The 27,520-nt window shown below is 33.4% G+C and overlaps 15 protein-coding genes and 4 pseudogenes across 19 annotated transcripts, besides 2 other annotated features; 5 read left to right on the plus strand and 14 right to left on the minus strand.

Annotated features, from left to right (window-relative positions):
• Positions 1–17,770: part of a mobile genetic element that runs on past the window's edge.
• On the plus strand, positions 314–848 carry TVAGG3_0349470 (annotated as a pseudogene). The gene has a single exon. A coding segment is annotated over exon 1 (535 nt).
• Positions 1,682–2,458, plus strand: TVAGG3_0349480 (annotated as a pseudogene). Its single transcript has one exon. A coding segment is annotated over exon 1 (777 nt).
• Positions 2,953–3,372, plus strand: TVAGG3_0349490 (protein of unknown function, DUF4108 family; the record flags this gene model as incomplete). Its single annotated transcript, XM_051231040.1, has 1 exon — positions 2,953–3,372. One exon carries the CDS (start codon positions 2,953–2,955, stop codon positions 3,370–3,372), a length of 420 nt encoding a protein of 139 aa, XP_051100770.1.
• TVAGG3_0349500 (protein of unknown function, DUF4106 family) lies at positions 4,054–4,755 on the plus strand (the record flags this gene model as incomplete). Its single annotated transcript, XM_051231041.1, has 1 exon — positions 4,054–4,755. The coding sequence occupies one exon, from the start codon at positions 4,054–4,056 to the stop codon at positions 4,753–4,755; it is 702 nt and encodes a 233-aa protein (XP_051100771.1).
• On the minus strand, positions 4,883–5,475 carry TVAGG3_0349510 (KilA, N-terminal/APSES-type HTH, DNA-binding family; the record flags this gene model as incomplete). The annotated part of the gene is made up of 1 exon (XM_051231042.1): positions 4,883–5,475. A coding segment is annotated over one exon (593 nt), but the record flags the coding sequence as incomplete, so codon positions are not given.
• Positions 6,244–6,659, minus strand: TVAGG3_0349520 (organellar and viral DNA polymerase type B; the record flags this gene model as incomplete). The annotated part of the gene is made up of 1 exon (XM_051231043.1): positions 6,244–6,659. A coding segment is annotated over one exon (416 nt), but the record flags the coding sequence as incomplete, so codon positions are not given.
• TVAGG3_0349530 (organellar and viral DNA polymerase type B) lies at positions 7,098–7,655 on the minus strand (the record flags this gene model as incomplete). The annotated part of the gene is made up of 1 exon (XM_001292988.2): positions 7,098–7,655. The coding sequence occupies one exon, from the start codon at positions 7,653–7,655 to the stop codon at positions 7,098–7,100; it is 558 nt and encodes a 185-aa protein (XP_001292989.2).
• Positions 8,466–9,128, minus strand: TVAGG3_0349540 (uncharacterized protein; the record flags this gene model as incomplete). The annotated part of the gene is made up of 1 exon (XM_051231044.1): positions 8,466–9,128. The coding sequence occupies one exon, from the start codon at positions 9,126–9,128 to the stop codon at positions 8,466–8,468; it is 663 nt and encodes a 220-aa protein (XP_051100774.1).
• On the minus strand, positions 9,862–10,512 carry TVAGG3_0349550 (uncharacterized protein; the record flags this gene model as incomplete). The annotated part of the gene is made up of 1 exon (XM_051231045.1): positions 9,862–10,512. One exon carries the CDS (start codon positions 10,510–10,512, stop codon positions 9,862–9,864), a length of 651 nt encoding a protein of 216 aa, XP_051100775.1.
• TVAGG3_0349560 (uncharacterized protein) lies at positions 10,782–11,486 on the minus strand (the record flags this gene model as incomplete). The annotated part of the gene is made up of 1 exon (XM_051231046.1): positions 10,782–11,486. One exon carries the CDS (start codon positions 11,484–11,486, stop codon positions 10,782–10,784), a length of 705 nt encoding a protein of 234 aa, XP_051100776.1.
• TVAGG3_0349570 (phage tail repeat-like family) lies at positions 11,535–12,119 on the minus strand (the record flags this gene model as incomplete). The annotated part of the gene is made up of 1 exon (XM_051231047.1): positions 11,535–12,119. The coding sequence occupies one exon, from the start codon at positions 12,117–12,119 to the stop codon at positions 11,535–11,537; it is 585 nt and encodes a 194-aa protein (XP_051100777.1).
• On the minus strand, positions 12,311–12,710 carry TVAGG3_0349580 (annotated as a pseudogene). Its single transcript has one exon. A coding segment is annotated over exon 1 (400 nt).
• TVAGG3_0349590 (uncharacterized protein) lies at positions 12,727–13,631 on the plus strand (the record flags this gene model as incomplete). The annotated part of the gene is made up of 1 exon (XM_051231048.1): positions 12,727–13,631. A coding segment is annotated over one exon (905 nt), but the record flags the coding sequence as incomplete, so codon positions are not given.
• Positions 13,683–14,576, minus strand: TVAGG3_0349600 (phage tail repeat-like family; the record flags this gene model as incomplete). The annotated part of the gene is made up of 1 exon (XM_001285524.1): positions 13,683–14,576. The coding sequence occupies one exon, from the start codon at positions 14,574–14,576 to the stop codon at positions 13,683–13,685; it is 894 nt and encodes a 297-aa protein (XP_001285525.1).
• On the minus strand, positions 14,651–15,071 carry TVAGG3_0349610 (phage tail repeat-like family; the record flags this gene model as incomplete). Its single annotated transcript, XM_051231049.1, has 1 exon — positions 14,651–15,071. A coding segment is annotated over one exon (421 nt), but the record flags the coding sequence as incomplete, so codon positions are not given.
• TVAGG3_0349620 (serine threonine-protein phosphatase family) lies at positions 15,933–16,175 on the minus strand (the record flags this gene model as incomplete). The annotated part of the gene is made up of 1 exon (XM_001306340.1): positions 15,933–16,175. The coding sequence occupies one exon, from the start codon at positions 16,173–16,175 to the stop codon at positions 15,933–15,935; it is 243 nt and encodes an 80-aa protein (XP_001306341.1).
• TVAGG3_0349630 (uncharacterized protein) lies at positions 16,194–16,556 on the minus strand (the record flags this gene model as incomplete). Its single annotated transcript, XM_051231050.1, has 1 exon — positions 16,194–16,556. The coding sequence occupies one exon, from the start codon at positions 16,554–16,556 to the stop codon at positions 16,194–16,196; it is 363 nt and encodes a 120-aa protein (XP_051100780.1).
• Positions 16,696–17,512, minus strand: TVAGG3_0349640 (annotated as a pseudogene). The gene has a single exon. A coding segment is annotated over exon 1 (817 nt).
• Positions 17,672–17,770: a terminal%2Cinverted (terminal inverted repeat of Maverick-3 transposon ID:TVAGG3_0349440).
• Positions 17,771–22,900: 5,130 nt separating this feature from the next.
• Positions 22,901–25,829, minus strand: TVAGG3_0349650 (nuclear export signal receptor protein; the record flags this gene model as incomplete). Its single annotated transcript, XM_001306339.1, has 1 exon — positions 22,979–25,807. The coding sequence occupies one exon, from the start codon at positions 25,805–25,807 to the stop codon at positions 22,979–22,981; it is 2,829 nt and encodes a 942-aa protein (XP_001306340.1).
• Positions 25,830–27,520: the final 1,691 nt, after the last annotated feature.

Below are 27,520 nucleotides of genomic sequence, written 5' to 3' on the forward strand. Positions count from 1 at the left end.
TATTGTATTAAAACTTCCTTTAGAAATATCGGTCAGTTTTGTTGTTATATTTTTGTCTGCTTCAAGAACTTTCACCATCTCGGTTATACCAACTTTCTTTGCTTTATGAAAATATTTTGGTTCAGCAAAGACTGCTATTCTATAACATTTACCATTGTTTGTAAAGAACTATTCTGTCAATGTATTTGTATTGTTTGTGTGTGTAAACTTTGTTCTGCTTCAATTCGAAGAGATACTCGAATACGTCCATCTTTTTATTCTAAGTAAAATGTCATTTCCGAAAAATAGAAGCGTGAGTGTTTCAAAAGGTTTAATGGCGGTGGCAGATGTGAAGTTAAATTCACCAACTCAAACAAACAGTCAAAGTGTTGTTGTCAATGTCAAAGACAGAGATGTTGAAGTGGGGAAACCATACGAAGACGAAGATGGTATAACAATGTTCCTGTAAAAGAACAACCAACATATCCTGAAGTTAGCAGAGACTTAAGTTCTGTTGCAGATATTCGAAACGACTACCAACAACTGAAAGACAAACTTCAAACTCAGGAGAAGATTTGTCAAGCTTTAGGTATAATGTTAAACTTGGTCGAACACAACCCTGTAAAAGTGAACTCATATGTCATTGCACCTCATGAAGTTTTGAAAGAACTATTGAAACTTTTGACAGAGGCAGACGATATAAACATCAAAGAAATAGAACCCGACATTAGTTGCTGTGGTGTTTCATATAATGTCATTGACAAGATATACGTTATGAAAGGAGGTGAAACGTTGAACTTAAAATATAGTTTCCCAGACGTATAAAAATATTTGACGACCACAACATTTCATTAAAATTTATTTGCTAAGTAAATGGCAGAAGACATAGTGGTTTATACTATTACGACTAAAAACCCTGAGTCATATAATTCTATAACAACAAACTTACAAAGTCCTCAAGGACGATATTGTAAACTAACCTTAAACACAATGACGACTAAAGCCTGTTTTGCTCTTTTGACACCAGAAGACTTTATTGTTGTGAATGGTAAAAAATACTCCTTTGAAGATACTTACTCAGATATACCACCAACAGGTTTTGTTGACTTATTTAATACTTTAAGTACGGGTGTAACATGTGCTGCAACTAGAGCAGGTTTCATTATGTTTGGATGTCCGACTGAGTTTACTATAAACGATATGAGCTATAATACAAAACTTATTTCTGGTTTTTACTACCAACAGTTTCCTATAACAGGAAAAGGTGTCATACAAGGAATGTCTATTCCATTGACATTAAGCACACCAATCTTATATATTGTTTCAAACTTAGGTTCAAAGTGTTATTCGAATGTCGACAGAAACTATTATGACCAAAAGATACTTATGCGTATAAACAATACTTTCTCTGCTGGTTTGCCTATTGTTCATTCGAATGCAGAATTTTCAACCTTAGTGAACTCAAACACTTTGGCAACATAAACTTAACTTAGTTGACGCAAACTTTGTTCCTGTAAAACTTTTATGTCCTATGTATTTGTCAATGACGGCAGAAAGTTTCGAATTGGAAGATGCAACTGGTGAAAGTATTGTATTACAAGAACAACTTCAACAACAAATAGCTCAAGAACAACAAATGCAACAAATAGCTCAAGAACAAAGTCAAGAATAAAAAAAAATATTTTTTTTTATTTTTATAAAAATGTACAGAATAGATGTTTCAGATTTTTATGACTTCCAAGCATTCAGAAATATGTGTCCATTTAGAGACTATAACAAAGCAGTCGAGAATTTGAAACGTTTAGTCATTTATGTTGACTCTGCCCCAGAATGTTATGTCATGAAAGAATGGGATGTTGTCTTTAACAAACCAAGAGCAACAATAGTTTCAGAACAAGAATGTAGACAGAAACTTAAGAAAATAAAAGTCGTACAAGTTGGCATGAAGATGTTAGATGCTTGGGATATCTTATTGTCAAAACTTGAAGATTTTTCAGTTCGAGGTATAAAGTTCTATACACCTTCTCCAAACTTCTATTCTATCTTCACTGGATATAAATATGAACAAGTAGAATGGAAAGAAAATATTATAGAAGCTTGGTTAGACCATGTCAAAGAAATTATATGCAATGGAAACGAAAAAGGTTTATGAGTATATCTTATGTTGGTTTGCAAATATCTTACAACATCCAAGTGCAAAAATGAAACTGCTCTCATTATAATTGGAAAACAAGGAACTGGTAAGAACACATTCTTTACAGATATCTTATGCAAACTGTTAGAGGGCTATTCGAACCCGAATATGACAAACTTAGAAAACATCTGTGGCAAGTTTAACTCCTCAATAGAGAATATGAAACTTATAGTATGTAACGAACTTCAAAGTATAGATACAACAAAAGTTTTGAACTCAGATGCTTTGAAGAGTCTTATAACAGACAAAGTTGGTGTTGTTGAAAGAAAGTATAAAGACCAAAGAGTTTGTGAAAATGTTGCAAACTTCATTATGGTTTCAAACAATGTTGTTCCGATGAAGTTAGAAAGTTCTGACAGAAGATATGTAGTTGTCAGAACGTCAGAAGCTCATATGCAAGATACAGAATATTTTGACGCTTTGTCAGAAACTTTGACATCTGACTTTTACAACCACTTGTTCTCATATTTTATGACATTAGATATTTCTAAGTTCAATCCAAGACAAATTCCACATACCGAAGAAAGACAAACATTGTTAGAAGCAAACAAGAGTGTATATGAACTGTTCATAGATGAAACTGACTTTGAGTGTTTAGATGAAAGGTCATTGTACGATTCGTATAAACAATATTGTCAAGAATATGGTTATATGGCAGCTTCTAAACGAACATTCTTGGCAAATGTCAAAAGTCTTTTAGATATACAGAACGGCGTATATACAAAGAAAAATTTTTCTGAGTAAATTTAAAAAAAATATTTTTTTATCCGATAGAAAAGATGACGAAATTCATCTCAGTAAATAAGTACATGTCAGGACTTAAAGAAGAACTAGACCCATTCACATATTTGAATGTTTACTTCTACCATTTTGAAAAGTCTACATTTGACAAAGTTTGGAACATCGAACCAGTTAAGTTTGCTATTGTGACTAAAAATGGTGCGAAATTTGAAGACTTAGACATAGAAGGTTTGTTAACAGTCAAAGAAAATTTTGACAGAAGGTTCTCAAACCTTAAAGAAGGCAAAGCATACAAACTTGTTATACCTTATGAACCAAAGAAAGCAGACGACTATGAATATTATGAGTCTAAGATAGTTGAAGTTCAAGGTAAATTGGGTAAAAAGATTTTAGAGTCTAAGCCAGTGTTTGCCCCTAAAGAGGAAGAGAACATTGACATTGACCCAGAAATGTTCTAAAAATAAAATTTTATTTTTACATTGTCATATCTCACCTTCTCTGGAACTGGTTCAGGTTCTTTCTTCTCTTCTACTTTCTTTTTCTTTCTTTTCTTTCTTCTTCTTTTCTGGTGGAGTTATGTCAAATTTCTCAGAACCATATTTTGTAAAAGTTCTTTGTCCTTTAATAGCTCTTCTATTCTGTTTTCTATTTCATCTTCAAGAACAGCGCATGTGCCTTCTTTGCATTCTAAGAACTTTTGTTGGACTTCATCTTTCCAATCGGCGTCATCTCTGTCAACAAGTCTGTCATTGACAAATTTTAAGACTGCTCTTTGTAATGTTTTATGGTTCTTGTCATATTCCCAGAAACAGAACTTTAGAACAAATTCACCTTTCTTGTTTACACTATGTAAGATTTTATGGTCGACAGATGTTTTGCTGTCGAAAAGCTTGTCTCGAATATAGATAGCGAAATCGCTAGACATTTCAAAAAGATAAAAATTTTAATTTTTCTAAAAATATGTTAGAAAAAAGTTTGCTGACATTGACAAAAAATTTGAGAATGTTTTAAACAAGAACAAGAGGAAGTTGGAAAATGCTCAGATAAAACCCATACATGACAAGTTCTTATTTGCTCAGAATGGTATAACAGGTCTAATCGCACCACCTGGGTCGGGTAAGACTTTCACTTATCTTAAAATGGCTGCACAACAACAAGAACTAGATGAGAAGAACCCATTCTATGAGTTAGTTGTTATTTGTTCGACATCTGGTCAATTCGATCAAACCGTCAATTCGTTCAAAGATATTATAAAGAAGTCTAAGTTAGTATGTATAAAGGATACTGAGTTGTTAGATTGGATAAAGAAGTACCAAAGAAGAGTTTTGAAGTACAATGCTATAAATGAGTATATAAATTCGAAGTTTAAAGACCCAAATGAGGAAATGCAGAGAATATTAGAGAAGAAACACTTCAGAAACAAACAGAAAGAGATAGAATACATTTCGAAGAAATTGCAATCTTACGATTGGAAGACTTACCCTCATAGGTGTCTTCTTATCTTAGACGACTTTGCTTCTCATCCTTTGTTAAAGAACAGAGAACAAGATATGTGTCGAATTCTTAAGAAGCTCAGACACTTTAACATCTCTGTTGTCATTTGTGTACAGACAGCCAAGAGTTTAAGTAAGGATGTAAAGAGAATACTTACTGACATTATACTTTTCCCAGGATTGTCAGAAGACGATTTCATGGAACTTATGAAAGAGTCCATGGCAGGTAAGTTTGACAGACATGAACTATGGGAGAAGTATAAAGTCATACAAGACCCTCATACTTCTTTCAGAATTCATATCTACGCAAACAAAGTTCAAATTGTAAAAAGTCAAGACCAAAAATAAAGAGTTCATTTACTCTGCTTGTTTGAAGTTGTCAAAATACTCTGTTATTTTTTCCTTTAACAGTGGCAAATCTTCTTTGAAGGTAAGTATTGTACAACCTTTCATATCATAGTGTGTTTGAGGTAACGTATCTTGAACTATTTGTTTCACATCTTCATTCGGTGTCATTGAAATCGGTAAGTTTTCGCGATAGAACCAATTTCTGTCAGATTTGTAAATCTTAGCAAGGTCGTAAAAGCTTTTGTTGTTTCTTCTGACTAAATGCAACATAACCATATCTTTATCTTCTTCATTTTCCATCTCTTCAGTATAAATCATATACTTATAGTTCTTTTCCTTTCCTTTTGGTACCGAACGTGGTATTCTTTTCTGAATGCTTTTGTCTTTTGCTTCAATGACTTCATCTTTTGCTTGAAGTTTCTTTTCCATCTCTTCACGTTCTTGTCTATGAATTTCGTCAAGAAGTCTGTAAATATACCAAGCATAACGAGGTGAAGCCCACATTGCAACAGCATTTACAAGAAGTCTATGTACATAATATCCTCTCAAACCAGGAGCCAAATTCTTGCGATTTTCATGAGTTTTAGGCAAGACCGATTTTTCTCGGTCTAGAGAAATTTCACTCAAAAGTTCTTGTGTGCTTTGGTTCCTAAACCAATCGTCTGCGTGTTTAGTATCTGGAGCAAAACATGCTGTCAAAATACTTTGCATTTGGTACATATCGTCTTTGACCGAACGAATGAGACGGAGTTGTTTGTTAAACTGAACCCACTCATATTCTTCATTTATAGCTTCATGGACTATAACTGTTGTTGTGTTCTCTGTTGTTGACATATCTGTCTTTACATACAAAATAAAAAAATAAATAAAAATAAAACTAACTTTATTTTTTCTATCTTAAGGAAATTCATGATTTTTGTTGCTGAATTCAATAAAAATAATGTTTAGGTGAAGAGGTGAAGCCCACATTGCTACAGCATTTACAAGAAGTCTATGTACATAATATCCTCTCAAACCGTTTGGCAATTTTTTACGATTTTCATGAGTTTTAGGCAAGACCGATTTTTTACCTACTCGCTGTTCTTTTACGATTTTCATAGAGTTTTGGCGACCCGCGGTTTTCTACCGGTCGCAAACATATGAGAAATTTCGCTCAAAAGTTCTTGTGTGCTTTGGTTCCTAAACCAGTCTTTAGGAAGCTTAGTATCTGGAGCAAAACATGCTGTCAAAATACTTTGCATTTGGTACATATCGTCTTTGACTTTCACAAAAGACCAAAAATAAACGCTTTACATGTATTTTTCAGCAACTTCGTCAAATAATTTTATAGCACTATCTATCTCATCTACTTCAAACGTTTCTTTACCTTTCGTGGGAGCACCATACATTTTCTCAAACTTTTCAAGTAGTTCTGTTTCAGCAGCTCTCATATCATTAACAAACACAACCTTAACTCTATTGACTATACTGTCATATCTTTGAGTTATATTAAATGTTCTTCCTATCTTATATCTCTTTGTATTGAAGTCCTTTGGTTTCTGAACGATGTAAAGTAAGCCTTCACTGCAACGTTCCGTATCGAATGAACCATATGTTATGAAATTATATCCAACAACTGGGTCAATCCAGAACAAAACTACTGGTATAAGACTTTTGTCGATGAGATATGCTCTTGTTCCATAGAATCTTACCGATATCATAAGCTCAGGATTTTTTGTCAAAATTTTCTGAGTAGAAGCATTTTTAACCCAGTCGTGGGATGTTTTCTTTTCAGATAGTGTTAAAATGTCTGACAAAGAATATTTTTTGTATTTCTTTGAGTATCTTACGTTTAAATCACCTATTCTAACTATTTTGGTCTCATTGTCTATCTTTCTAACTGTTTCAAACTCAATGTTTAACATTTTCTGTTCTTACATACAAAATAAAAAAATAAAAAAAATAAAACTAACTTTTTTTTCTATCTTAAGGAAATTCATGATTTTCATACGGAATCTCTATCCTCGGTTTTTCGAGGGTAGCAATCTTATGAGGAAATTCATGAAATTTGGTCATTTTTCAGCAAAAATAATGTTTATGTTAGAATGTTAGATCTAACATGTTTTCTAACACGTTTTCTAACATGGTCTAAAACACACAAAACTCATGAAATTTCATACGGAATTCAGCAAAAATAATGTTTATGTTAGAATGTTAGATCTAACATGTTTTCTAACACGTTTTCTAACATGGTCTAAAACACACAAAACTCATGATTTTTGTGCTGAATTCAGCAAAAATAATGTTTATGTTAGAAGGTTAGATCTAACCTCTTTTCTAACCTCTTTTCTACCCCAGTTATTTTATAAGCGTTTTACATGGTAAACGTTATGAATTCGTGAGACTTTAAACAGTTTTGTAGCTTCGATTTCCTCTGTCAGTACATCGAATGTTTTAACTATGCCGAAAGTCTCTTTATATTTCTTCTTGACATCAGATAGAAGGAAATCTTCTGCTGTTGGATAGTTTTTGTTCAGAAATTCTAACATGTTCATTTTATCTTCTGCTGGTTTCTCTACTTCTTTCTTTAAATCTGCATAGTCGTTTCTCATTCTTTCTATCTCTTTGACGGAGTAGTTATATTTCCTCATTGCTGCCTTACATTTTGAACATTGCGGGTTCATTTTAGCATTGTACATTGAAATTTGTCCTGCAAGTACAACTAAAGCGTCAATGGTTTTCTTTAACTCAAAACATGCAGGTTTTATCTGTTCGTTCCATACTTTACCTCTTCTATCTTTATCTCTTATCTGCCATACACATTCAGCAACTAACGAAACAAAGTTGTCGTAGGTCTTAAACTCCCCAGATTTATATATGTCAGAGATGTTCTTATATACCATATCGCAGTCTTTGTCCATAACCTTATGGTTGCAATGAAATCCTAGAAACTCATAGTTTACCTTACGAATGAACTTCTTTATTTCTACCGAGTCGGTTGTTTTTACTTCTATTTCGTCAAATTCGGGAATAGTAAGCTTTTGTTGTTGGATTTCAGGAAGTTTGGGTAGATGGTCGATGAGGTCCTGCATGTCGTAAAGATACTGTCCATTTGTTTCATCCTGTGCGGTGCAATCTAAATTATTTGTTAAAAGTTCTTGCTTTATCTTCTGGATTGTTGTTTCGAAAGTATATGAAGAAGGAATGAAGCTTTTCATCTCTACTAACATAGATGTTGGATTCATGACTAAAGAGTTTGGTGCTGTTGTTGCTAACATGTTCTTACAATAAAAATAAAAAATATTTTTTTTAAAAAACTAACTTTATTTTTTATGTTTTTTGTGAAAGTGTCAAAACTCATGAATTTCATGAGTTTTCTACGATGTTAGAAAACGTGTTAGAAAACGTGTTAGATCTAACATTCTAACATAAACATTATTTTTGGGTCTTTTACGCTCATTACGAAGAAGAAGTCTTAACAAAACATTTACGATGAAGAAGTTTCGACAAAACATTTACGATGAAATTCATGAAAATTCATGAAAATTCAAGAGGTTAGAAAAGAGGTTAGAAAAGAGGTTAGATCTAACCTTCTACCCTAAATTATATTTTTGCCGAATTCTGTATAAAACTCATGAGTTTTCTACGATGTTAGAGAAAACATGTTAGAAAACATGTTAGATCTAACATTCTAACATAAACATTTATTTTTGTCGAAAAAAATGGTTCATTTACTCACAATATTTTTGTACAAAACAACCCCAAGCTTTTAACCTCTCTTCTGCAGCTTCTAATGCTATCTTAGCGAGTTCATATTCTCTAAATTCTCTCTTTAAATCTTCTTGTTCCCATTGGTCTAGTTCGTATGGCGAGTCTCTATAACCAGAACATATCTCACGTTCATGTTCTATTTGTTTAAGCACATTTTTTCTAACTTCTTGTTCGAACAAAGGTTTAGCATTCTTTACTGTATCTTCAAGTTCTTCTTCATCTAATTTCTCATGAACTTTCTTGTCTATGGAGTCCAGAATTTTTCCAACTGCTATACAATATTTTGGAGAAGCCCACATTGCTATATAGTTTATAAGTCTTGGGTCTACATACATTCCTCTAACCTGTTTGATTTCATCCGGAATTCCTGCATGAACTGTGTATAAAAAGCAACCCGCTGTTTTCCGCGGGTTGGTATATTCTTCACAAAATGCCTTAAAATACTCTTCCCAGGACTTATTTTCCAACAACCTTCTAAAGTCTTTCCTAAACTGCTGACACATATTTGTTGCATTTATATAACCATCCTTGTCTCTACGTAAGACTTCAATACCGTTGTAAGTGCCTTTTGTGAATGTTTCGCCATTAGATTTGTTCGTGAACGTTTTTGCTTCGACTGTCATACTGTTCTTACAATAAAAATAAAAAAAATATTTTTTGGTGGGACGTCGGACATTCGTTTGTGGCTTAACCGTCGGACCACAAACGATAAAAATCTCTGCTCCTAGCAGTACTGCTACTGACAGTAGCAGTACTTTTACTGACAGTAGCAGTACTTTTACTGACAGTAGCAGTACTTTTACTGACAGTAGCAGTACTTTTACTGACAGTAGCAGTACTTTTACTGACAGTAGCAGTACTTTTACTGACAGTAGCAGTACTTTATCGTCGAAAACCCTCTCAAATTTTCCTTTTTACTGACGGTAGCAGTACTTTTACTGACAGTAGCAGTACTTTTACTGACAGTAGCAGTACTTTTACTGACAGTAGCAGTACTTTTACTGACAGTAGCAGAGATTTTTATCGTCCAACCTTACAAATGTAAACTTATATCGTTCTATTTTCTTCACTAGGGTCTAACACCAAAGTAACCTTACAAATGTAAACTTATATCGTTCTATTTTCTTCACTAGGGTCTAACACCAAAGTAACCTATGTACATGAAATTTCACTGCATAAAAGGAAAAAACCTGCGCGAATCGGGATTTGAACCGAGGTCTTCGACGCCTTTAACGAGGTAGCCCATACCACTGAGCTATGAGCCGCTTACATATTCACAAAAATAAATTGTTTTCATGAGTTTTCTACGATGTTAGAAAACGTGTTAGATCTAACATTCTACCCTAAAAGTATTTTTCAATACTTTTTCAGCACTTTTCCGTAGTTGTATATGAAAGACAATTCGAGATAAAAGTCATAGTACAATGGAATAATATGTTGCACACCATTTGTTGTGAACCAAACTTGAAAGTCAGAGAAACTGTTACTAGGTGGTTCGTAGAATTTAGAAGCAAAGTCATAAAAGTCCTTGCCAATACATAGAAAACTATTGTTGCTTGAACTGAAACTTGCATGACACATAACATTTTGAGGGTCAAACACGTTTCTATAAACTGTCAAATCTGCTGGTGGATGTATAAATTTAAAAGGACCGTCAGGTGGTAATGGTTCGTTCTGGTTTAGTAACCGAAGAAATTGTGCCCAAGAACGTTTGTCTACTTGCCAAAATAAAAACTGTGTATCTCTTGGAGGGTTAATTTCAATCTTTTGAAATGAAACGGTGGAGTTCATCTTATCGTATTCTAGTTTCAGATAGTACGTTCCGTTTAGTAAAGAGTCGTATTTTTCTTGAAATTCCCAATAGTATTTGTTTATTTGAGTTTGAAAGTCATTTAGAGTTTTCTCAAGACTTTCGTCTGAACGAACTGTAAAGATTCTCATTTCGTCAAATTTGTCTATTAGACCATCATCACCTTTATACTGACCATGAAAATCTACTGCGAACATAAATGCGTTAGTTCTATTTGAAAACAAAACTCTTCTAAATCCTATTGCCTTTGCTTCTGAAGGACTTTGAAGCCAACGAATTGGATAGTCAAACTTGTATGTTCGGGATGAAATTTCTTCATCTGATACAGTCCTACCGGCATTTGTAAAGATATAGTCTAACGGTTTTGTATCTGCTACTTTTGTTCTTTGTTTTTCAACCTGAAACATTTAATATATGTAAAAATATACTGTTTTAAAAGTAAACGTTTTTACTTCATATTTCTCATCTAACAAACATGTTGTCTGACTGCTTGAGGGTTAGGTTGGTACCATTCGAACTTTACACTTGCAATTCCTTCAATTGCATTCAAAATATCGGAGTCTGAATCAGCCATTTGTTCTCTCTTTGTAGTCTTGAAAGCGTCAAGAAGCATTGCAGCTGTTGTGACATTGCCATGTGCATAGTATATATGACCATCCAAATCTGTTACGGTTAGTCTGAGATTGTATCCTTTCTTATTTCCGTCTTGTATGGCAGCAAGTACACCCATGAAGCCTTCTTTGTTCTTTCCATCGTCAAAGTTTACTGTAAAGGTTCGACCGGATGTAATTTTACTTCTAACTTCACGATACTTTTCATATGCATATCTTGTTCTTTCCATGGGAGCATGACCATCCTCTGCACTACCTTTTTTCCTTCTCAAAGGATGCAATTGTTCGTCATGTTTCCAGTAGAATCTGGCAAAGCCGTCGTGTCCTTCAACTTGAGGCTCACTAACATTGAAAGGCAAGTTCATAAGACGTTCTTCTTCTAACCTCTCTAGTCTGTTTGGATAATTGGCGCGCGCTGTTTCCAAGTCCATCTCGTAGGTCAGACCAGACAATTTGTCATAGACTTTTATGGGTCTTCCCTTCCTATATTTAAACTTCTTCGAAACTCTCCAACCATATCTTTCTAACTCTGCTTTTATTCTAGCAGACCTTCTGTCCATTCTATATGGGGGCATTTTTATAAAAATAAAAAAATATGTTTTTTTTCTTTACTTTACATAACCGCCTGCTGCCATAAGTCTTTGACGCCAACCCATACCAGCTAATGAAGGTTGACTTGGTTTAGTTTGGAAACTAAACTTTGTTTTTGGTTTATCTTCAGTTTTTGGCTCACCTTCTTCTATCTGTTTTTCGTCACTTTTCGGTTCACCTGACTTTACTTCACTTGCAGGTATAGTTGTGTCGTCAACATCTTCATAAATATCATATGCCATTTGTTTTTGTTTTCCTTTCAACTTTTTGTGTTTGTTGTAAAGTTTAGAATATTTCGACTCTAAGTCAATGAGATGTTCTATAATGAACTGTTGATCGGTGAAGTAAACTTTTCCATCTGTTGTCTCTTTAGTTCCTTCAGACTTCAATATTTTATTTGTGAGAGTCTGTTTCTTTTTTGAGATACTAGCCGTTCCATTTCTATGAAAAGTGACTTTATAGTTAGGGTTTGTATTTCCAGACCTGGCACTTTCTATTATTGAATTTTTCTCTTCATCTGTAAGTTCTTTGACAGGTTTTGACAATGGTTCTGAACTTTTTGTTTGTGGTGTCAAATCTACCGTTTCAACTTCTTCGGTCATTTCATCTCAGTAAAAAATTTTAGTTTGGTTTGTTTTCAACTGGTTGTTGTTGTTTTTTAAGTCGGTCTAAAACTTCCTGAGGTATAGGAAGAACTTGACAAACACGTTGTGTAACTGCTGGAAGTCGACAAATCCATCTTGAACCCATTTGTCTCAATGCTGTATTGTTCATTTCATCTCAGTAAAAAACTTTACATTCCCCAAGTTTGAGGTGGTTGCGGTTGGTTATTGTTTACCCACTGTTGTGCATGGTTATATCCTCTGTTAAAGAATCTTTCACCTTGGTCCATATAGTGTCCTGCTTGGTTATAGTAGTCATTTGCTTTGTTATAATAGTTTCCTGCTTGTCTTCCTACATTGTCCATCCATCCTTGAACTTTTTCTTGTTTCAGGATTTGGAATAAGATTTGCTGCATCTCGTGCTACATCCCAACCTTTCTGTACAGTTTGTATAATAGGTTGTGCTTTCTCTTTCAGTATACCTAATGTACTCAAAATCTTCCTTCCAACTCCAAATACACCTCTGGCTATTGTTCCCACTGCGGGCAAAAATCTGGATGCAACTCCTGCTAATGCGCCAAATAAACCCATTTCTTATGGTTAAAAAATGACGAATCCAAACAAGGACCCCTATGTTTCTAAGGCAACAAAGAAAGCACTCATGATAAAAATCTTTAGTTCAACACCAAATGCTTGGTTTATGGATATCTTGGAAAACATTCCGAGGTATAGAGAAGATGGACCACCATACTGGCTAATATTTGTCGGTCAAAACACAAGATACTGTGAAGCCATACCATTACAGTCCAAAAATATTTTAGATGTGAAAACTGCTTTGACAATATTCGTTGACAAATACCATCCAACAAAACTGACATCTGACTGTGAAAGTTCTTTCAAATCAGATGATGTAAAAAACTATCTGCGTTCAAAAAATGTAAACCAATATTTCATTGTCGACCAAAACCATTCTGCTCTTGGTGTCATTGACAGTTGTATAAAAATCTTAAGAGACTTAAACCAACCACAAGGTGGTGAGGTAGATGAAATGTCATATGACGACAAGTATAGACATTTCTCCATGGCAAAGATGAGACAAGTTTTAAATATTTACAATAGCCGTAAACAAAAAGGTTTGGGAAACCACTCCCCCGAAGAAATGAAAAACAACCCTGACTTAGAGAAAGACTATATATTTAATAGTTTAGTCAAAAGAGACAAACAAGAAAGAATGCCAGGCTTCAAACTTCAGAAAGGTGACAAAGTAAAAATAGAAATACCTAAACGCGACCCATATGAAAATACTATTGACTATGACAACAATGGGAACCCGACAGGTACTCACATTCGTGTTCGTAAAAATAGAAGAAAGTATACAAGAGAATATTATGAAGTTTTAGGCAAACATGGCAAAATGTACAGACTGCAAGCAGAAGATAAAACGACTATTGTCAGACCTCGTTTCAAACTTGTTAAGGTTCAAGGTGGTATACTTTCAAAGACAGTTCCTAACAAATATAAGACAACTCCTGACGAATATGCTAAAGAAGTTGAAAATGACGACTAAGCAATTCTATACCATGCACAAACTGTCATGTAACGTGGCATGTATTTTTTACCTCGTCCTGTAGATGTTGTTGTAAAAGTATGTTGGTGGTTTCCTCCTGGTTCAGTTTGTCGAAAAGTCTTTTTTGCTGAATGGTTATAATCTGGAGATAAAACGTCATAGCCAGCTTCATACTCTGAGTTGTATAATGGGTGGTCTCTTAATGAGTGGCTATGGTCACCAGAAAAGTTTGTAGTTCCTGTATGAGTGTGCGGTGGAAGGTTGTCGACAGATATCCTTTTGCTTCCACCTGTTTCCTTTGAAGAGTTTGCACAATACAAAAACCTTTCGAGTATTTGAGTCCAAGTTCCAAAACCAAGTACTACTTCTGGTCTGGTAGAGTTCATTGACGTATAAATAGAGCCTATAGGATATAATGTTTGAAGTATTTCTGTCTTTAATGTTTGAAGCTCTGTTTTGTCTGCTTTCTTGTCATATAAATCTTGAGCAGTGAATTTAACTTTATTTTCATCCTCCATGACATAAACATCTCTACATCTAATGTATCTCATCGTTGTTATGTTTTTATCCGATGTTAAACCTTCTGGAAAGTTAGGAGGTTTCCAATCTAATACATCCCCACCAGTTTCTTCAACCGTTCCTGCAATATTTTCTATAGCAACAGTTGTAAAACTTGTATGTGTATGGTTCTTGTCAGCTTTGTCATCTAACTTTTCTTGTAAGTTTGCAATATTTGCAATGGTATGTGTATGTCCAACGTCACTTTTCCTGTTTAAGGTTTCTTGTAAGTTTGTAATATTTGCAATGGTATGTGTATGGTTCTTGTCGGCTTTAAGGTCTAAACACCCTGAAACCCATCCTGTATCGGCTTTAGCTTTTAAAATCTTCATTGTCCGTTCATGGTACCAGTCAACCCTTTCTTTAATTTCATTGTCTTTTTCATCCACATATTCCTTATCTGCCTTCTTCACTAACGCACTAGCCACACATGCTAACTCATCGTCAACATATGTTTTATCTGCTTTCTTTTCAACATCCTCTTTCGTTGCATAAGCTTTGTTAGCTCTTTCTTCTTCTTTTGCTATTGCATCGTCTACATACTCTTTGTCAGCTTTGTTGTCAACATCTGCTTTCAAAAGAAGTTCATCTATAGGTTTCTCGTTTAAAGTTCGTTTTGTTGGATTTATACAAACAGTATGGTTCTTATTGTCTTGAAACAGAAACTCATCTGTCATTGGGTTTAATGTCAGTTTTAGGTTTCCTTCTTTCAATGACTCAGATATCTTAGAATAGTTTGAAAAGTTTGTTGTGTTCTTATTTAGAGCTTGCATAATGAGTTGTCGGTTGTGTTGTATTTCTCTCATAGACGCTGTTTCATTTGACATTTTTATTCTAGATAAAATATGCTTCCAATAGAAAAAGAAAATTCAAGAGTTGCTACAACTAAACCATTAGATGAACTTTTTACTAATGTCGGTCAAAAGTTTGAGACAGAGACCGTAAAGCATGAAGGCTATCGTTTTGACTACCCATTAAGATGGTTAAGAGACCCATCCGTCACAAAAGCTATTGGCTTTCGTAGAATGAAATTCATTTCAGAAGCCATACATGGTTTCCCATTTACGGTCGCTTTTGAAATTCGATACTATAACAAAGAAAAACATACGTATGAGAAATTTGAACAGGGAAAACTTTTACAAGTGAATTTGCTTGTAAACTTAGAAACAACTCTTCAAGCTTTTCAAGAAAAAATAAACGATATCTATCTCGAATATGCAAACCAGTATAACATTGACGAAGGAGAGTACCATCTCGATATTATATTGACAGGAAAAATGCAACTGTTAAAATCAATAAAATAGAAGACCTTGGAGAAAACGTTTATATTTCTACAAAATATAACAACTTGGCATGGCATAGATTTTTGAGGATGTTAAATCAGCCTGCATGGTATCCAGTACACCCGGACTATTATGAAGTCGAAAACCCTAATGGAACATATGAAAATGTTTTCGACTCAGATGCTATTATAGTTCATGCTTCATTTTCTGGTGCGCAAACTCTTTTTTATGCTTGGCAAATGACTTTTACGAAAAACCTACAAAGCTATATGAACCACGAGTGGAAGTATTTCGGATTTTCAAGTATGGTTTACTACAGATGGAAGAAAAGAATAGTTTAATACGCGTTTTACTTAGAACTTAGTTTCATATACAACTACTATCGAACGGTAAAAATATAATTTTTTAATACGGTTGAGGTGTTGGATTTGGTTGCCAACTAGACTGTGGTGCAGGTTCAGGCTGTTGTATAACAGGAGCTTGCTCTTCTGGTTCAGGGTCTTTAGGTATAATACCAACAAACTGACCTACCCTTTTACCAATATTTTTGACTCCGTTCCATACTCCTCTTCCGACAGATTTTATTCCATTCCATATACCTCTTCCAACATTTCGAAAGAAGTTTCCAATACTACTGAAGAAACCCATTTTACTATATGTAAAAATCTAATGTCCGCCTAGTCTCTTACGTTTCCTGTTGAGTTCCATAGCATTCTTTAACTGGAGCTCATACATTCTGTTTCTCCTCTGGTAGAAAACATATTCTGGGTCAACTCCTGTGTTCGCGTCATCTGCATAAAGTTGTTTATATCCCACTTCAGGGTTTGTATAAAACTCTTTCCATCTCATATTTGCATACCATGGTGGCAAACCTAACGCAGCGTCATTTGACATGGCAGTTTGCATTTGTACATCTGTTGGCACTTGACCATAGTTTGCCATTGCAGTTTGTATTCTAACTTCATTTGGAATATTCGCTGGGTTTGGTTGTCCAGGTTGCTGTGCATTCGCTAAGTTCTGTGCGTCCATTTAATATTAGATAAAAATATCTCTTACGAGTACATATACTGAACATTTGCAGGCATTGGTTCATCTTCATATTCTCTGTACTTTTCTGCCACGTCAAATAAATAAATGACACAATGGAAAAAACCTAAAACAAGTAGTCCTATTTCAAACCACATTTACTTACTAATAAAATTTCTTTGTTATGACACTTTCTCCAGTTTATAGGACCTCTCTCATATTCTATCTTATCGTATCTAAACTCATAGTCATGTATGTCCTCTAACCATCTCATGACACTTTCCAAACCACTTTTATCGGATGTAAAGTAAAAGCATGGATGGTTATGTAAAACGTCTAAAGTTTCTAAAGAGTCTCTCAAAGTCCAGTCTACTGGTATTGAAAATCCCATGTGTTATAAGAACGGCGGGTCCACTATAAAGAAAACATTTTCCTTGTCTTTATATTTTTCATAAATCTGTCCAATGACATCTCACAAACTCTATACCCTCAATATATTTTTCTATGTCCTCTTTGAAAACATTTGTATAGTTAAGATATAAAACTTTTGACATAAGTGTTTCAATGTCATGAACTCTTATAGAACCACTATATAATAGTCTAGCAGATATACTATCCCAGTCTATATATTCTGCTTTTTTCAAAACCTCTCTCACAATATTTTTCTTATCTAATGGTATACGTTCCATCTTACCTATAGGTATCTTTTCTTTTAACTCTTTCAATATATTGTTTGTGTCTGGAATATGTTTGAGACGGTCCATATAGTTGTCGAAGTCATTGCATATAATCTTTGAGTCTGGGAATATTATATGGCACAAATGGGATATATAGAAACTTCCACCGAACAAATCTACAAATGTTAGACCATTCGGTAGTTTCTTAAGTTCTCTCAATATAATATCTTTACATTTACTCTTATTTCCAAAGAACGGTAACGGTGGTTTTGTAAAATTCATTTATATATAATAATAAAAATGTTTTTACTCGAAAAGTGACAGAAAAGTGACAAAGCATGAAAACATATATAATTTGTGAAAAGTGAAACATTATATAATGTTTTCGACCCAGAAGAAGGCTTCTTCCCAGAAGCAATAGAGGAAGAAGAAGAGTCCTCCGAATAAAAACTTCATTTATACTAAACATCAACATCAGGGCTAGAAGGCACGAAGTGCCTGGAAGCCCCACTACCTTTTTTTTTTTTTTTTTTTTTTTTTGATTGTACTGTGAAAAATGAAAGGTATTTTAAATTAAAAAATTGAGATTTTGAGATATCTCTAGAATTAAGAATTTATTATGTATTTGAGTTTTATATAACTATGTGTAAAGGATCTCGATGTCTATATGCTTTAAATAAAATTAAATAAAATGAGATAAAAAATTAAAATGGACAAGAAGATATATGGAAATGTAATTTGTATTGTGTTGGTTGTTGGCAAAATGATTTTAATACAGATTTAAGGATTTGGAATGGATTTGAAATTAAATGATTTTAATTCAAGGAGTAATAAGATTTTGAACTCACATAAAGAGATAAATGCAACTCAAAATTATTGCTTTTTTTTCAAATTGTCTATTCATCCATCTTTACATATTTATTATCTCCTCCGTTTCCCCTCACAAATTCTTTTAATTTTCTGAATAATACGTATAATAAAATGAATATCTCAAAAACTAAAACACAAAATTAATGTTGGAAAATGACTAGATATAATCTGAACTTTTGAATTCATACATTTTTGGAAAAAATTGAATTTTCAAAAAAAGAGCTTATTTAGGTATGAACCTGAAGAGAAATTTTAAGGAAAATATTAAGTTGTGCAATTTGCATTTATCTTGTTATGTGCTGCATATTTTCACGATCTGACAGCAGAAATCGAATCAGCGGAGCCAGAAGAATCAGATTACGTGTGGAAAATAGGTTTTGAACGCTTAGATAGGGCGAAAATGAGACTTTATGAGATGTGTTGTATAATTATAGTTTTTGCGATAATGTGTCATAAGATCAGAATATGAAGAGAGTAAATATGTATTATTGTCACAGGTTTATATGTGGGGATAACTCGATAGAGTCTCTAAAAGAGATTAGTACGTGAGTAAGGCGATTTAATAAACAAAAGAAAGAAATAATTAATTTTTTTTTTAACTTCGAAAAGATTGTATGAAAGTGTCTTTGATTGTAAGATACATTTAGATCGACAAGAGTGTATTGTGCACTCTTGTCGGTCAAACTTCCGCATTCAAGTTATGAATGCGGAAGATTGTCTCATTCTGGGAGACATGCAGTGACAATGTCTCCCGGAATGACACATGCAGACCGACAAGAGTGCATAATACACTCTTGTCGGTCAAAGTTTTGCAATCACATTCTGATTGCAGAAGATTGTCTCATTCTGGGAGACATGCAGTGACAATGTCTCCCGGAATGACACATGCAGACCGACAAGAGTGCACAATACACTCTTGTCGGTCAAAGTTTTGCAATCACATTCTGATTGCAGAAGATTGTCTCATTCTGGGAGACATGCAGTGACAATGTCTCCCGGAATGACACATGCAGACCGACAAGAGTGCACAATACACTCTTGTCGGTCAAAGTTTTGCAATCACATTCTGATTGCAGAAGATTGTCTCATTCTGGGAGACATGCAGTGACAATGTCTCCCGGAATGACACATGCAGACCGACAAGAGTGCACAATACACTCTTGTCGGTCAAAGTTTTGCAATCACATTCTGATTGCAGAAGATTGTCTCATTCTGGGAGACATGCAGTGACAATGTCTCCCGGAATGACACATGCAGACCGACAAGAGTGCACAATACACTCTTGTCGGTCAAAGTTTTGCAATCACATTCTGATTGCAGAAGATTGTCTCATTCTGGGAGACATGCAGTGACAATGTCTCCCGGAATGACACATGCAGACCGACAAGAGTGCACAATACACTCTTGTCGGTCAAACTTCCTAATACAAAATTTGATTCCCTTATTATCTTCTTAACAAAACTTAAGATTTCAATAATACATCATGAAAACATTCATTTACTACATTCACACTGTTATTCCTTTCTATAAATTAACTCATTTAATAGAATCTTGTTTTTATATCTTATTATTTTCTCATAATACTTCTAATTCCTCTATTTCCTCTTCCACATAAAATTTAATTTTGTAATGCTATCATATACACTTAATGTTTTCAAATTTTCAGATTTAAATTTAATCTTTATTTTCATCATCATTTATAATCTTGTTCCTATATAAAGTTATAATAAATTATCGTCAGATTCTAATATTTATGATTCTTACTACTCAATTCAATATAATTATGTTAGTCACTCATATTCAGGAGAATAATTTAAAAATCTATAGCTCATATTTTGATAGTTATATATTTAGATGATATATATTGCAATTCCGGTTTCAACACGATCAAATGCCAAACCAAGACAAAATATATATGAATTTTCAAAATATCGATTTACATTAGAATCTATATCTAATTTTATCAATACACAAGTAGGGAATGTTCAATACATCTTTGAGCAACGTGAATAGCACAATTTTATAGGATTATTTGTTGATTATATAAAATATAAGCCAAATCGAATCTGCTGTATAGTACTTTAGTTTATCATTGAATGTTAAATGTGTTCAGATAAATATTTGAGTCAGATATCGCATTTTCTAATTTCAAAATTTATCTCATGAAGTTAGAATTTATTTGATCATACAACATCATGTTAGTCAAACTAGAGTTCAATGGCGATTCTAAAATGGAACAAATGCTTGTTTTATCAAAATGTTAAAATATTAATCTAAAAAACTTAATATCTAACTAAACCATTCTAGAATTATTATATACAGGTATAGGCAATCTAAATGCACACGGAATTCGGAAAATTAAAAAGAATATTTATGAGATTATTAAATCTTATGTAATTCAATGAAAAGTAGATAATATGAATATCTATAGGCTATATATCAACATATGAGTTTTTGGTTTGACCAATACTATACTAATGTGATCAAATTAATCTGATTTCTTAGATTTTCATTTGAAACATTTGTAGTAGTAGGGGTACCTTTATATATTAACATATTAAAAAATTGCGCTCCGATTCGCAGTTTCTTCATGATTTTGAGATTGCATTAGATTTCGCGATGCAGAAAAAAATCACTTTAGATTCCCGTCAAACTCTAAGTATAAGCATGTCTCTATATGTAGAAACTGTCTGCGCTATTTATTTCCCGGCTCAAAAAACCACGGTGTCTGTGTGAGGAAAATACCCATTTTAGGACCCTGGGTAGGGGGTCATGAAAATTTTCCAAGAGTTGGAAATATAGGGTATTCTTATTTCTAATTTCTTTTTCCATTTGACAAATAAAGGGTTATCCACACTTGTCAACTTATTTATGAATAAGCATTGGAGTTTATAAATTCCAAATTGATTGGAATTTCGAAACAACTTTTGTTTGGAAATTCCAAATTCAAAATATGAAGATTCCGATCACCTACCTGTTCATACTTTTGACGGTTTTTCCATATTTAGGGTTTTCATACTTGCGACGGTTTTTCCAAATTCTAACCGTTCATAAATAGGGTACCCTATTCATAAATTCCGTCGCCTTTATTAATAAGTCTATTATATGAATATTCAAATTTTTATGTTTTTGTTTTGAATGCACGACCCAAATATACTCAATATAAGTATACTATTGGCATAAATATTGGCTCCTAAATATCAAGGTTTACACCTTTTTCTCCTGACTATATATATTTGGAAACGTTATATAATATAATCAATCTGTTATTTCAATACAATTTGATATTTCAATCAACAGTTTATCATAATTTTTTTTGTGTGTATGTAATTTGGGCGATGAACACATATTATTAACAATTTATCAACTTTATACATAATAATCAATTACCAAAATCATTTCTTATGAGTATAAAAATTTTATTAATAACAAAATGCAGTATCAAATGTGGACATAATCGAATTTGAAAAACGAGCAATTTTCCCATTCAGCTCAATGAGAATGCAAAAATTTAAATACGAATAATGTGATATTCAGAAAACGTGGCTTAAATGATTTTTTGGATTCTTCTTAAGAAGATTTTCGCCACATTCTAAAGGAAAATTGATTTCAAAAGAGGAAGTTTTCATTTCAGATATATATAGTTGCCCATCGCCAACATAAGAAGCATTAGTAGAATCAGATATTGTTCGGTATATAAATATTTCTGCTCCGACAGAGCTACAGAAAACCGGATCTTGATTGTTTTTAAATATACAATCTTCAATATCAAGTCTATCACCACGACCATGAGTACTAATTATTGCTTTGTAGTTAGTACCTTTCATATTTCCATTGATAACAGATTTCTTCAATTTAGAAGTAGTATACTCAATATAGACTGCACTGTGTGTTGTTGCAAGACATGAATCAATGAAACAACAATTAATATTAATTAATTCAGAAGTGCGACTGCAATAAATAGCTGATCCAAAATTTGTTTGACATCTCGAAAAGTTCACAGATTTAATTTTAACTTGTCCATAAACGTGACGTATTGAACCCTGGTTAGGGCCATAAAGATCGGAAATAGATCCTTCTGTAAGCGTGCTATTTCCATTTTGGCAGTTTATGAAACTATTTTGCTCGTTATTTTTGGATGAAAAACGGTGATTAACAATTTGTAATTTGCCCCTTATACCAATAGTATCGCTACCATCTGAAAACAAATTTTCTTCAGATAATATATTATAATTATCTTTATCTTCGAAGCTAATTGCATACGTGTCCAAATTCTGAAAAATAGATTTATAAATAAATGCATTATTTGAGTCAGATATATTTGGATTTGTGCTTGAAATAGGCTTTGGATGAGGAAGACTATAGTATTGAGTCCATATTTCATTATAAACAGTTTCCAATATTTAAATTCTCGGTTATGATGCTAATAATTGCATCCTCATCCAATTTAATGCATCATAACTGAGAATATTTTAAATAAGGATTTTATTATTGTTGCATGACAACAATAATTAATTTGACACTTTTTAAAATGTGACTTCAATTTTCTGAAAAAATTATTCCCTAAATAATTATGAAAGTTCAATAAATTCCAAATCATGTGAGAGGCGATATTATGGAGTTGAAAGTGTATTTCTTTAAAAGTCAATACTACTTCTTATATTTCTTCTTCTTCTTTTTAAAGAGAACAATTGGCATATCTTAAGAATTGAGTCATTTTTGACTTCAGGAAAAAAAGGCAAGGAACCAAAAAAAACAAGATATGTTAATGGAAAATAAACATGAAAAACATATATAATTCTAATAACAAATAGTTCTTTATATAAAATATAAAAAATTATCAAACAAAAAAATATAATTATTATTTCACTATAAAACTCAAAATTCTGGTAGGTCCAATGGATCCGTTGTATCTGCGATGCTGTCATTGCCAAGAACTTCGTCTTCGACTTGAGCATAAATCGCTCTTGCTTTTGACGAAGTTTTTCTACTGGAAATGATGAAGTTCTTTATTGCCGTCCTAAAATCTGCAGGAACAGAAGCTGTTTGTGTCATAATTTGTCCGAAATTATTTGCATTTTCTTCCGAAACGTGTTTAAAGTCCTCTCTAACTCTTTCACTTATATAATTACTCATTTGTTCAGCATCTGTTGCGGATGTAATGATATTTATCAACACTTTTGTACTCAAATTAAATAATGGAACGTGTGCGCTGTCCAAAGCGACGCTCATCATTTCCTGTAGCAAGAACTTACCGAAATTAGTATGTACAGCCTTTCCGAAACCATCTTCATCGCTCAAAGTATGAGAACAATCGTCTAATAAATCTAATAATCCATCCAATCCAGAAATCGATATCATTTCTTCTGGTCTCTTAATGCATTCAACGAGAAGAACTAAAAGCTCTTCAAACAAACCGCAACTCCTTACAAACTCAATTTGAAGTAATTTTCCTAGAAGTTTCGCGTAACTTGCAATGATTTCAGGGGATTCGCCTGATATCAAATCTTTGGTCGCTAAAACAACATTTTCAACAAATTCCGGATCAAATGGAATATTTAGCTGATTGTTCGGATCGTTTTTGTTGAATTCAATGATCTGACCAATTAATGTTGTAAAGCAATCCAAATCTATCGGAAGCTTGAGAGTATCAGGCGAATTTAAGAAATCATTGATAACAACTTCAACAAGACTAGGAACGCATTGCGCGTCTGCATGTACTTTAAAGAATGATTCAACTAAACCAAGAATTCCTTCTCTTACAACTACAGAATTTTTATCCGGATTTCCTATCAAAGAATTCAAGAGTTCAATCGCTTTGGCAATGACTCCTTCGACTTCTGGATAAAACGCTGTATCCGAAATCAATATAACCTTTGAGAAAACGGCAATCGGAGTTAAAACTTGGGAAATATCGATATCATTCTTACAAGCAGCTTCCCAGGCAGCTACAGGAGGAACAAGAAGCCTTGATATCATCTGCTGTTTGATGGAATCTTCTGTATGAGTGATTAATGTTGCTGCCGCTTGGTAAAACGTCGGAACTAAGCTTGGATCCAAGCTCATGCATAGGCTGTTGGAGCTTTCAACTAATTCTTCAACAAAAGCTGGTTGGCCGGGTTTAAATGGCTTAATTAACAAAGAATAACAAGTTTCTGCAACTCTGTTGAGACAAGATACAGAAACATCTTGTAATTCTTGATGTTCTTCACCGCAAAATGATAATGCTCGATGAACAATGAATCCAAGCTGTTCAATATTATTATATAAATATCTTGTATAGTTTGAACAAAGATAAACATACGCGCAGGCTATTTCCGCTCCGCCCTGCCCATTTTCAAGTAGATCTGATAAGTATTGTAAGCAATTTCGGATCAATGAATCTTCAACTGGAGGAATAAAGGCTCCAGACACAGCAGCTATTGACCAACAGACTCGTAATAGTTCATGTGGATTTTCTGCTGATTTGAGCTTCTCTAGAAGCAAAGATGCGCAATAATCTTTTACAAGCTTCGCCAAATAGTTCAAAGCGGCTCTCATGCTTTCATGTATTTGCTGTGAAGCCTCCTGAAGCTCTCGTGGTGGATAATCAGGCGGTTGCTCCATTTGATCAACCATTTCGCTAAACATTGTAATTAAAAGGGACGGAATTGGTTGAACAGAGCTTTTCTGCATGAAAAAGTATCTTGTGAGATCAGCGATACAGTCAACGCATACTCTTTTCGTATCTTCTGATTTTGATAATTCCAAAATCCACTGAACGGCTAAAGTAGGAGCGCCAAGCATCTCACCTTGTAATAGGCAGCATCCGTCGAGTGTTAAAAATGCTGCAACTGTCTCAGCGAGTTTGAAATTATTTGTACTTTCTTCAAAATTGATAACTTCGTTAAGAGCTCCGACGACTTGGTCGAATAAATCGCTAAAATCATTGCTCGCGACGGAATCAGGGTGTTCTGCTATAGCTTGCAAGCAAGATAAAGCTGGATCTCGTAAATCTGGGTTTTGGATCATTGCTAAAGCGGCAGGAACGATATCTGACGATAATACTTCACTTATTTCGAGCCATCTAAGGAAATGTGATAAAGTTGTTAAAGCTTGAGTTGATGCTTCTTCATTTCCTGCTTGTAAGATCTCTTCTGCATGGGCAATCACAAGACCAACATCATGCGATAAAGCAGCTTGTAATTCGTATGTTCTGTCGCTAGTTAATGTCGTAGAATCGATCGCATCATCGGAGAGCTCTGCTAAAACCTTCAAACAGTTAACGCAAGATTGAGGAGTTTTCTTTGATGCATTCATATAATCGCGAATAAATGATGGCCATGCAGCTGGCCACTCATTTTTAAGAATTTCGACTAAACATCTATTTGCTTGAGAAACAATAAAAGGTTCACAATCTTGATTAACTAGATCTATCGTAAGATCGAAAAAATATTGTCTGAAATAGCTTTGTTCCTCTTCATTTAAACTTTCCCATTTCTTTTTCACTCCATCAATAAAAATATGTAGCATCACAAATTTTGCATGCGGAGATTTCGATTGTTCGAGTATTTTCGTGACATTTAGCCATGACTTATCCATGTTTTTGAATTCGTTAATTAATAAATTTGCTTCTTCTTGTTCTGCAGTGTTATTCGTTGAAAGATATGCCAGCCTTTCGAAAGCCTGGACATCTAGATTTTCTCCATCTGGGAAGAGAGTTTCCATTGTTTACGAAAGGAGAAATGCTTTCAATACTTTACATCACTTTTTTTGTAAATTATTCATTGATTTTTGTCAACAACACAAATTAATATTGTCATGCATTTAATACATATGATAATAAATAAAATAAGTGAGATGATAATTCAAAAGTGACGGTTAGCACTTCCCAACTAATTTTCTAATAACACGATTTACATCGTATCCCCTTTCAATATAATAATTTGTGAGGTATTAGTTTTTTGTATGAACGATCAGAATTTTGATTTCTATGCTAAAGAAATGTATTGGATAAGAATTAATGCAACAATTGTTGAAGACATTGCAAACCGAATCCAAATAGTGTAAAATAAACAAAATTTTTTATTAATCCAAATTTCTTCCTTTGGTGAGAGAGGGTCAAAGTTGCTATTTGTCACTTTTCCACAAGAATATAATGGGGAAAAAGTTATCATATAGTTGATCTCATTCACTGAGGTGAGAGATGCATGTAGTGTAATGTGATAAACAGTGGGATTGCTGCTCTAAGTCCTAGGTTCGAGACACATTGACTTCATTTTTCTCTTTTTTATTGACGTAAACTATTCAATTTTTGTGTTCTCCATTCAAATTTCAGAATTTTTTTTGCAGATTTCACGCTACATTCGAAGTTACCTTTTGTAACAACCACCACTGCCTACAAAAGACGAAAGTGTGTCACGATTTCACCCGGAAATCCGACGGTTGTTTAAGAGTAAGCACTTTTGGCACCTACTCTTCCTTTGGTTTATATCGCTCTTTTGCAATGAATCGAATAACATTTAATTCAGTTTAAGGGTTTCGTTTTGCGAAAAAATGTACAATACACAATTTCGCTAAAAAACATTTAGCTAGCAATTTCGACCTTTGACTCCACTCAAGACGTCACTTTTTTAATTTTGCGGTATCATATTTTTGGAAAATCTTTATGAATATTATATAAAAAGGTCTCTTTAATATCTATATTTCATATTTTTATCGATTTTTAAAGTTGTTGCGAAAAGTATTCAATTATTTTTGCTATTTGGTCGGGTAAATGTCAGATTTGCGACATTTTCTGATATGATATTCAGATTCTACGTTGATAATAATGCTTATAGAACCCTCTTGCTATTGTGTCAAAATTGCGAAACCGATAGCAAAAATATCTCGCAATATCAAAATTGAGATATTGAGTGAATTATGCATTATAGAGATTAAAAATCTGATTTGTGAAAACATCTCATCAGTTTCTAGCTAATTCAAAAATCTTTACTATCTTATTCGATTAAAATGAAAAGGGAATAGTTTCATTATGCTTTAAATGACAGCCTTATAATATAATCATAGTTTTCGCTCAATATGCAGCATTTTTTTTTCGAAATCTATGGTCAATATCCTAAATACTGATTGCTTTGCATTCATATCTCTTACATTTTCTATACCCACATCACTATTCATTGCTATTCCTATCTTTTTCATTTTTGTTTGTTTCTCATAATTTCTCAAAAACATGATAACTTGATATTTGTAAATATCATACTTTATAACGTAAATAAGAACTTGACCTATTAAGAAAAGCAGTAATGAAAAGAAAATCTGAAATTCATAAAAATTACAAGTTTCTGATGACAATTAGCTTAATTAAACCAGGTACAAGATTATATAATTGTATTTTCTATCCAATTATCCATATAATATCTTATCCAGAAAAAATAACTT

Source organism: Trichomonas vaginalis, chromosome V (assembly GCF_026262505.1).
Source record: "Trichomonas vaginalis G3 chromosome V, whole genome shotgun sequence".
Lineage (NCBI taxonomy): Eukaryota > Parabasalia > Trichomonadida > Trichomonadidae > Trichomonas > Trichomonas vaginalis.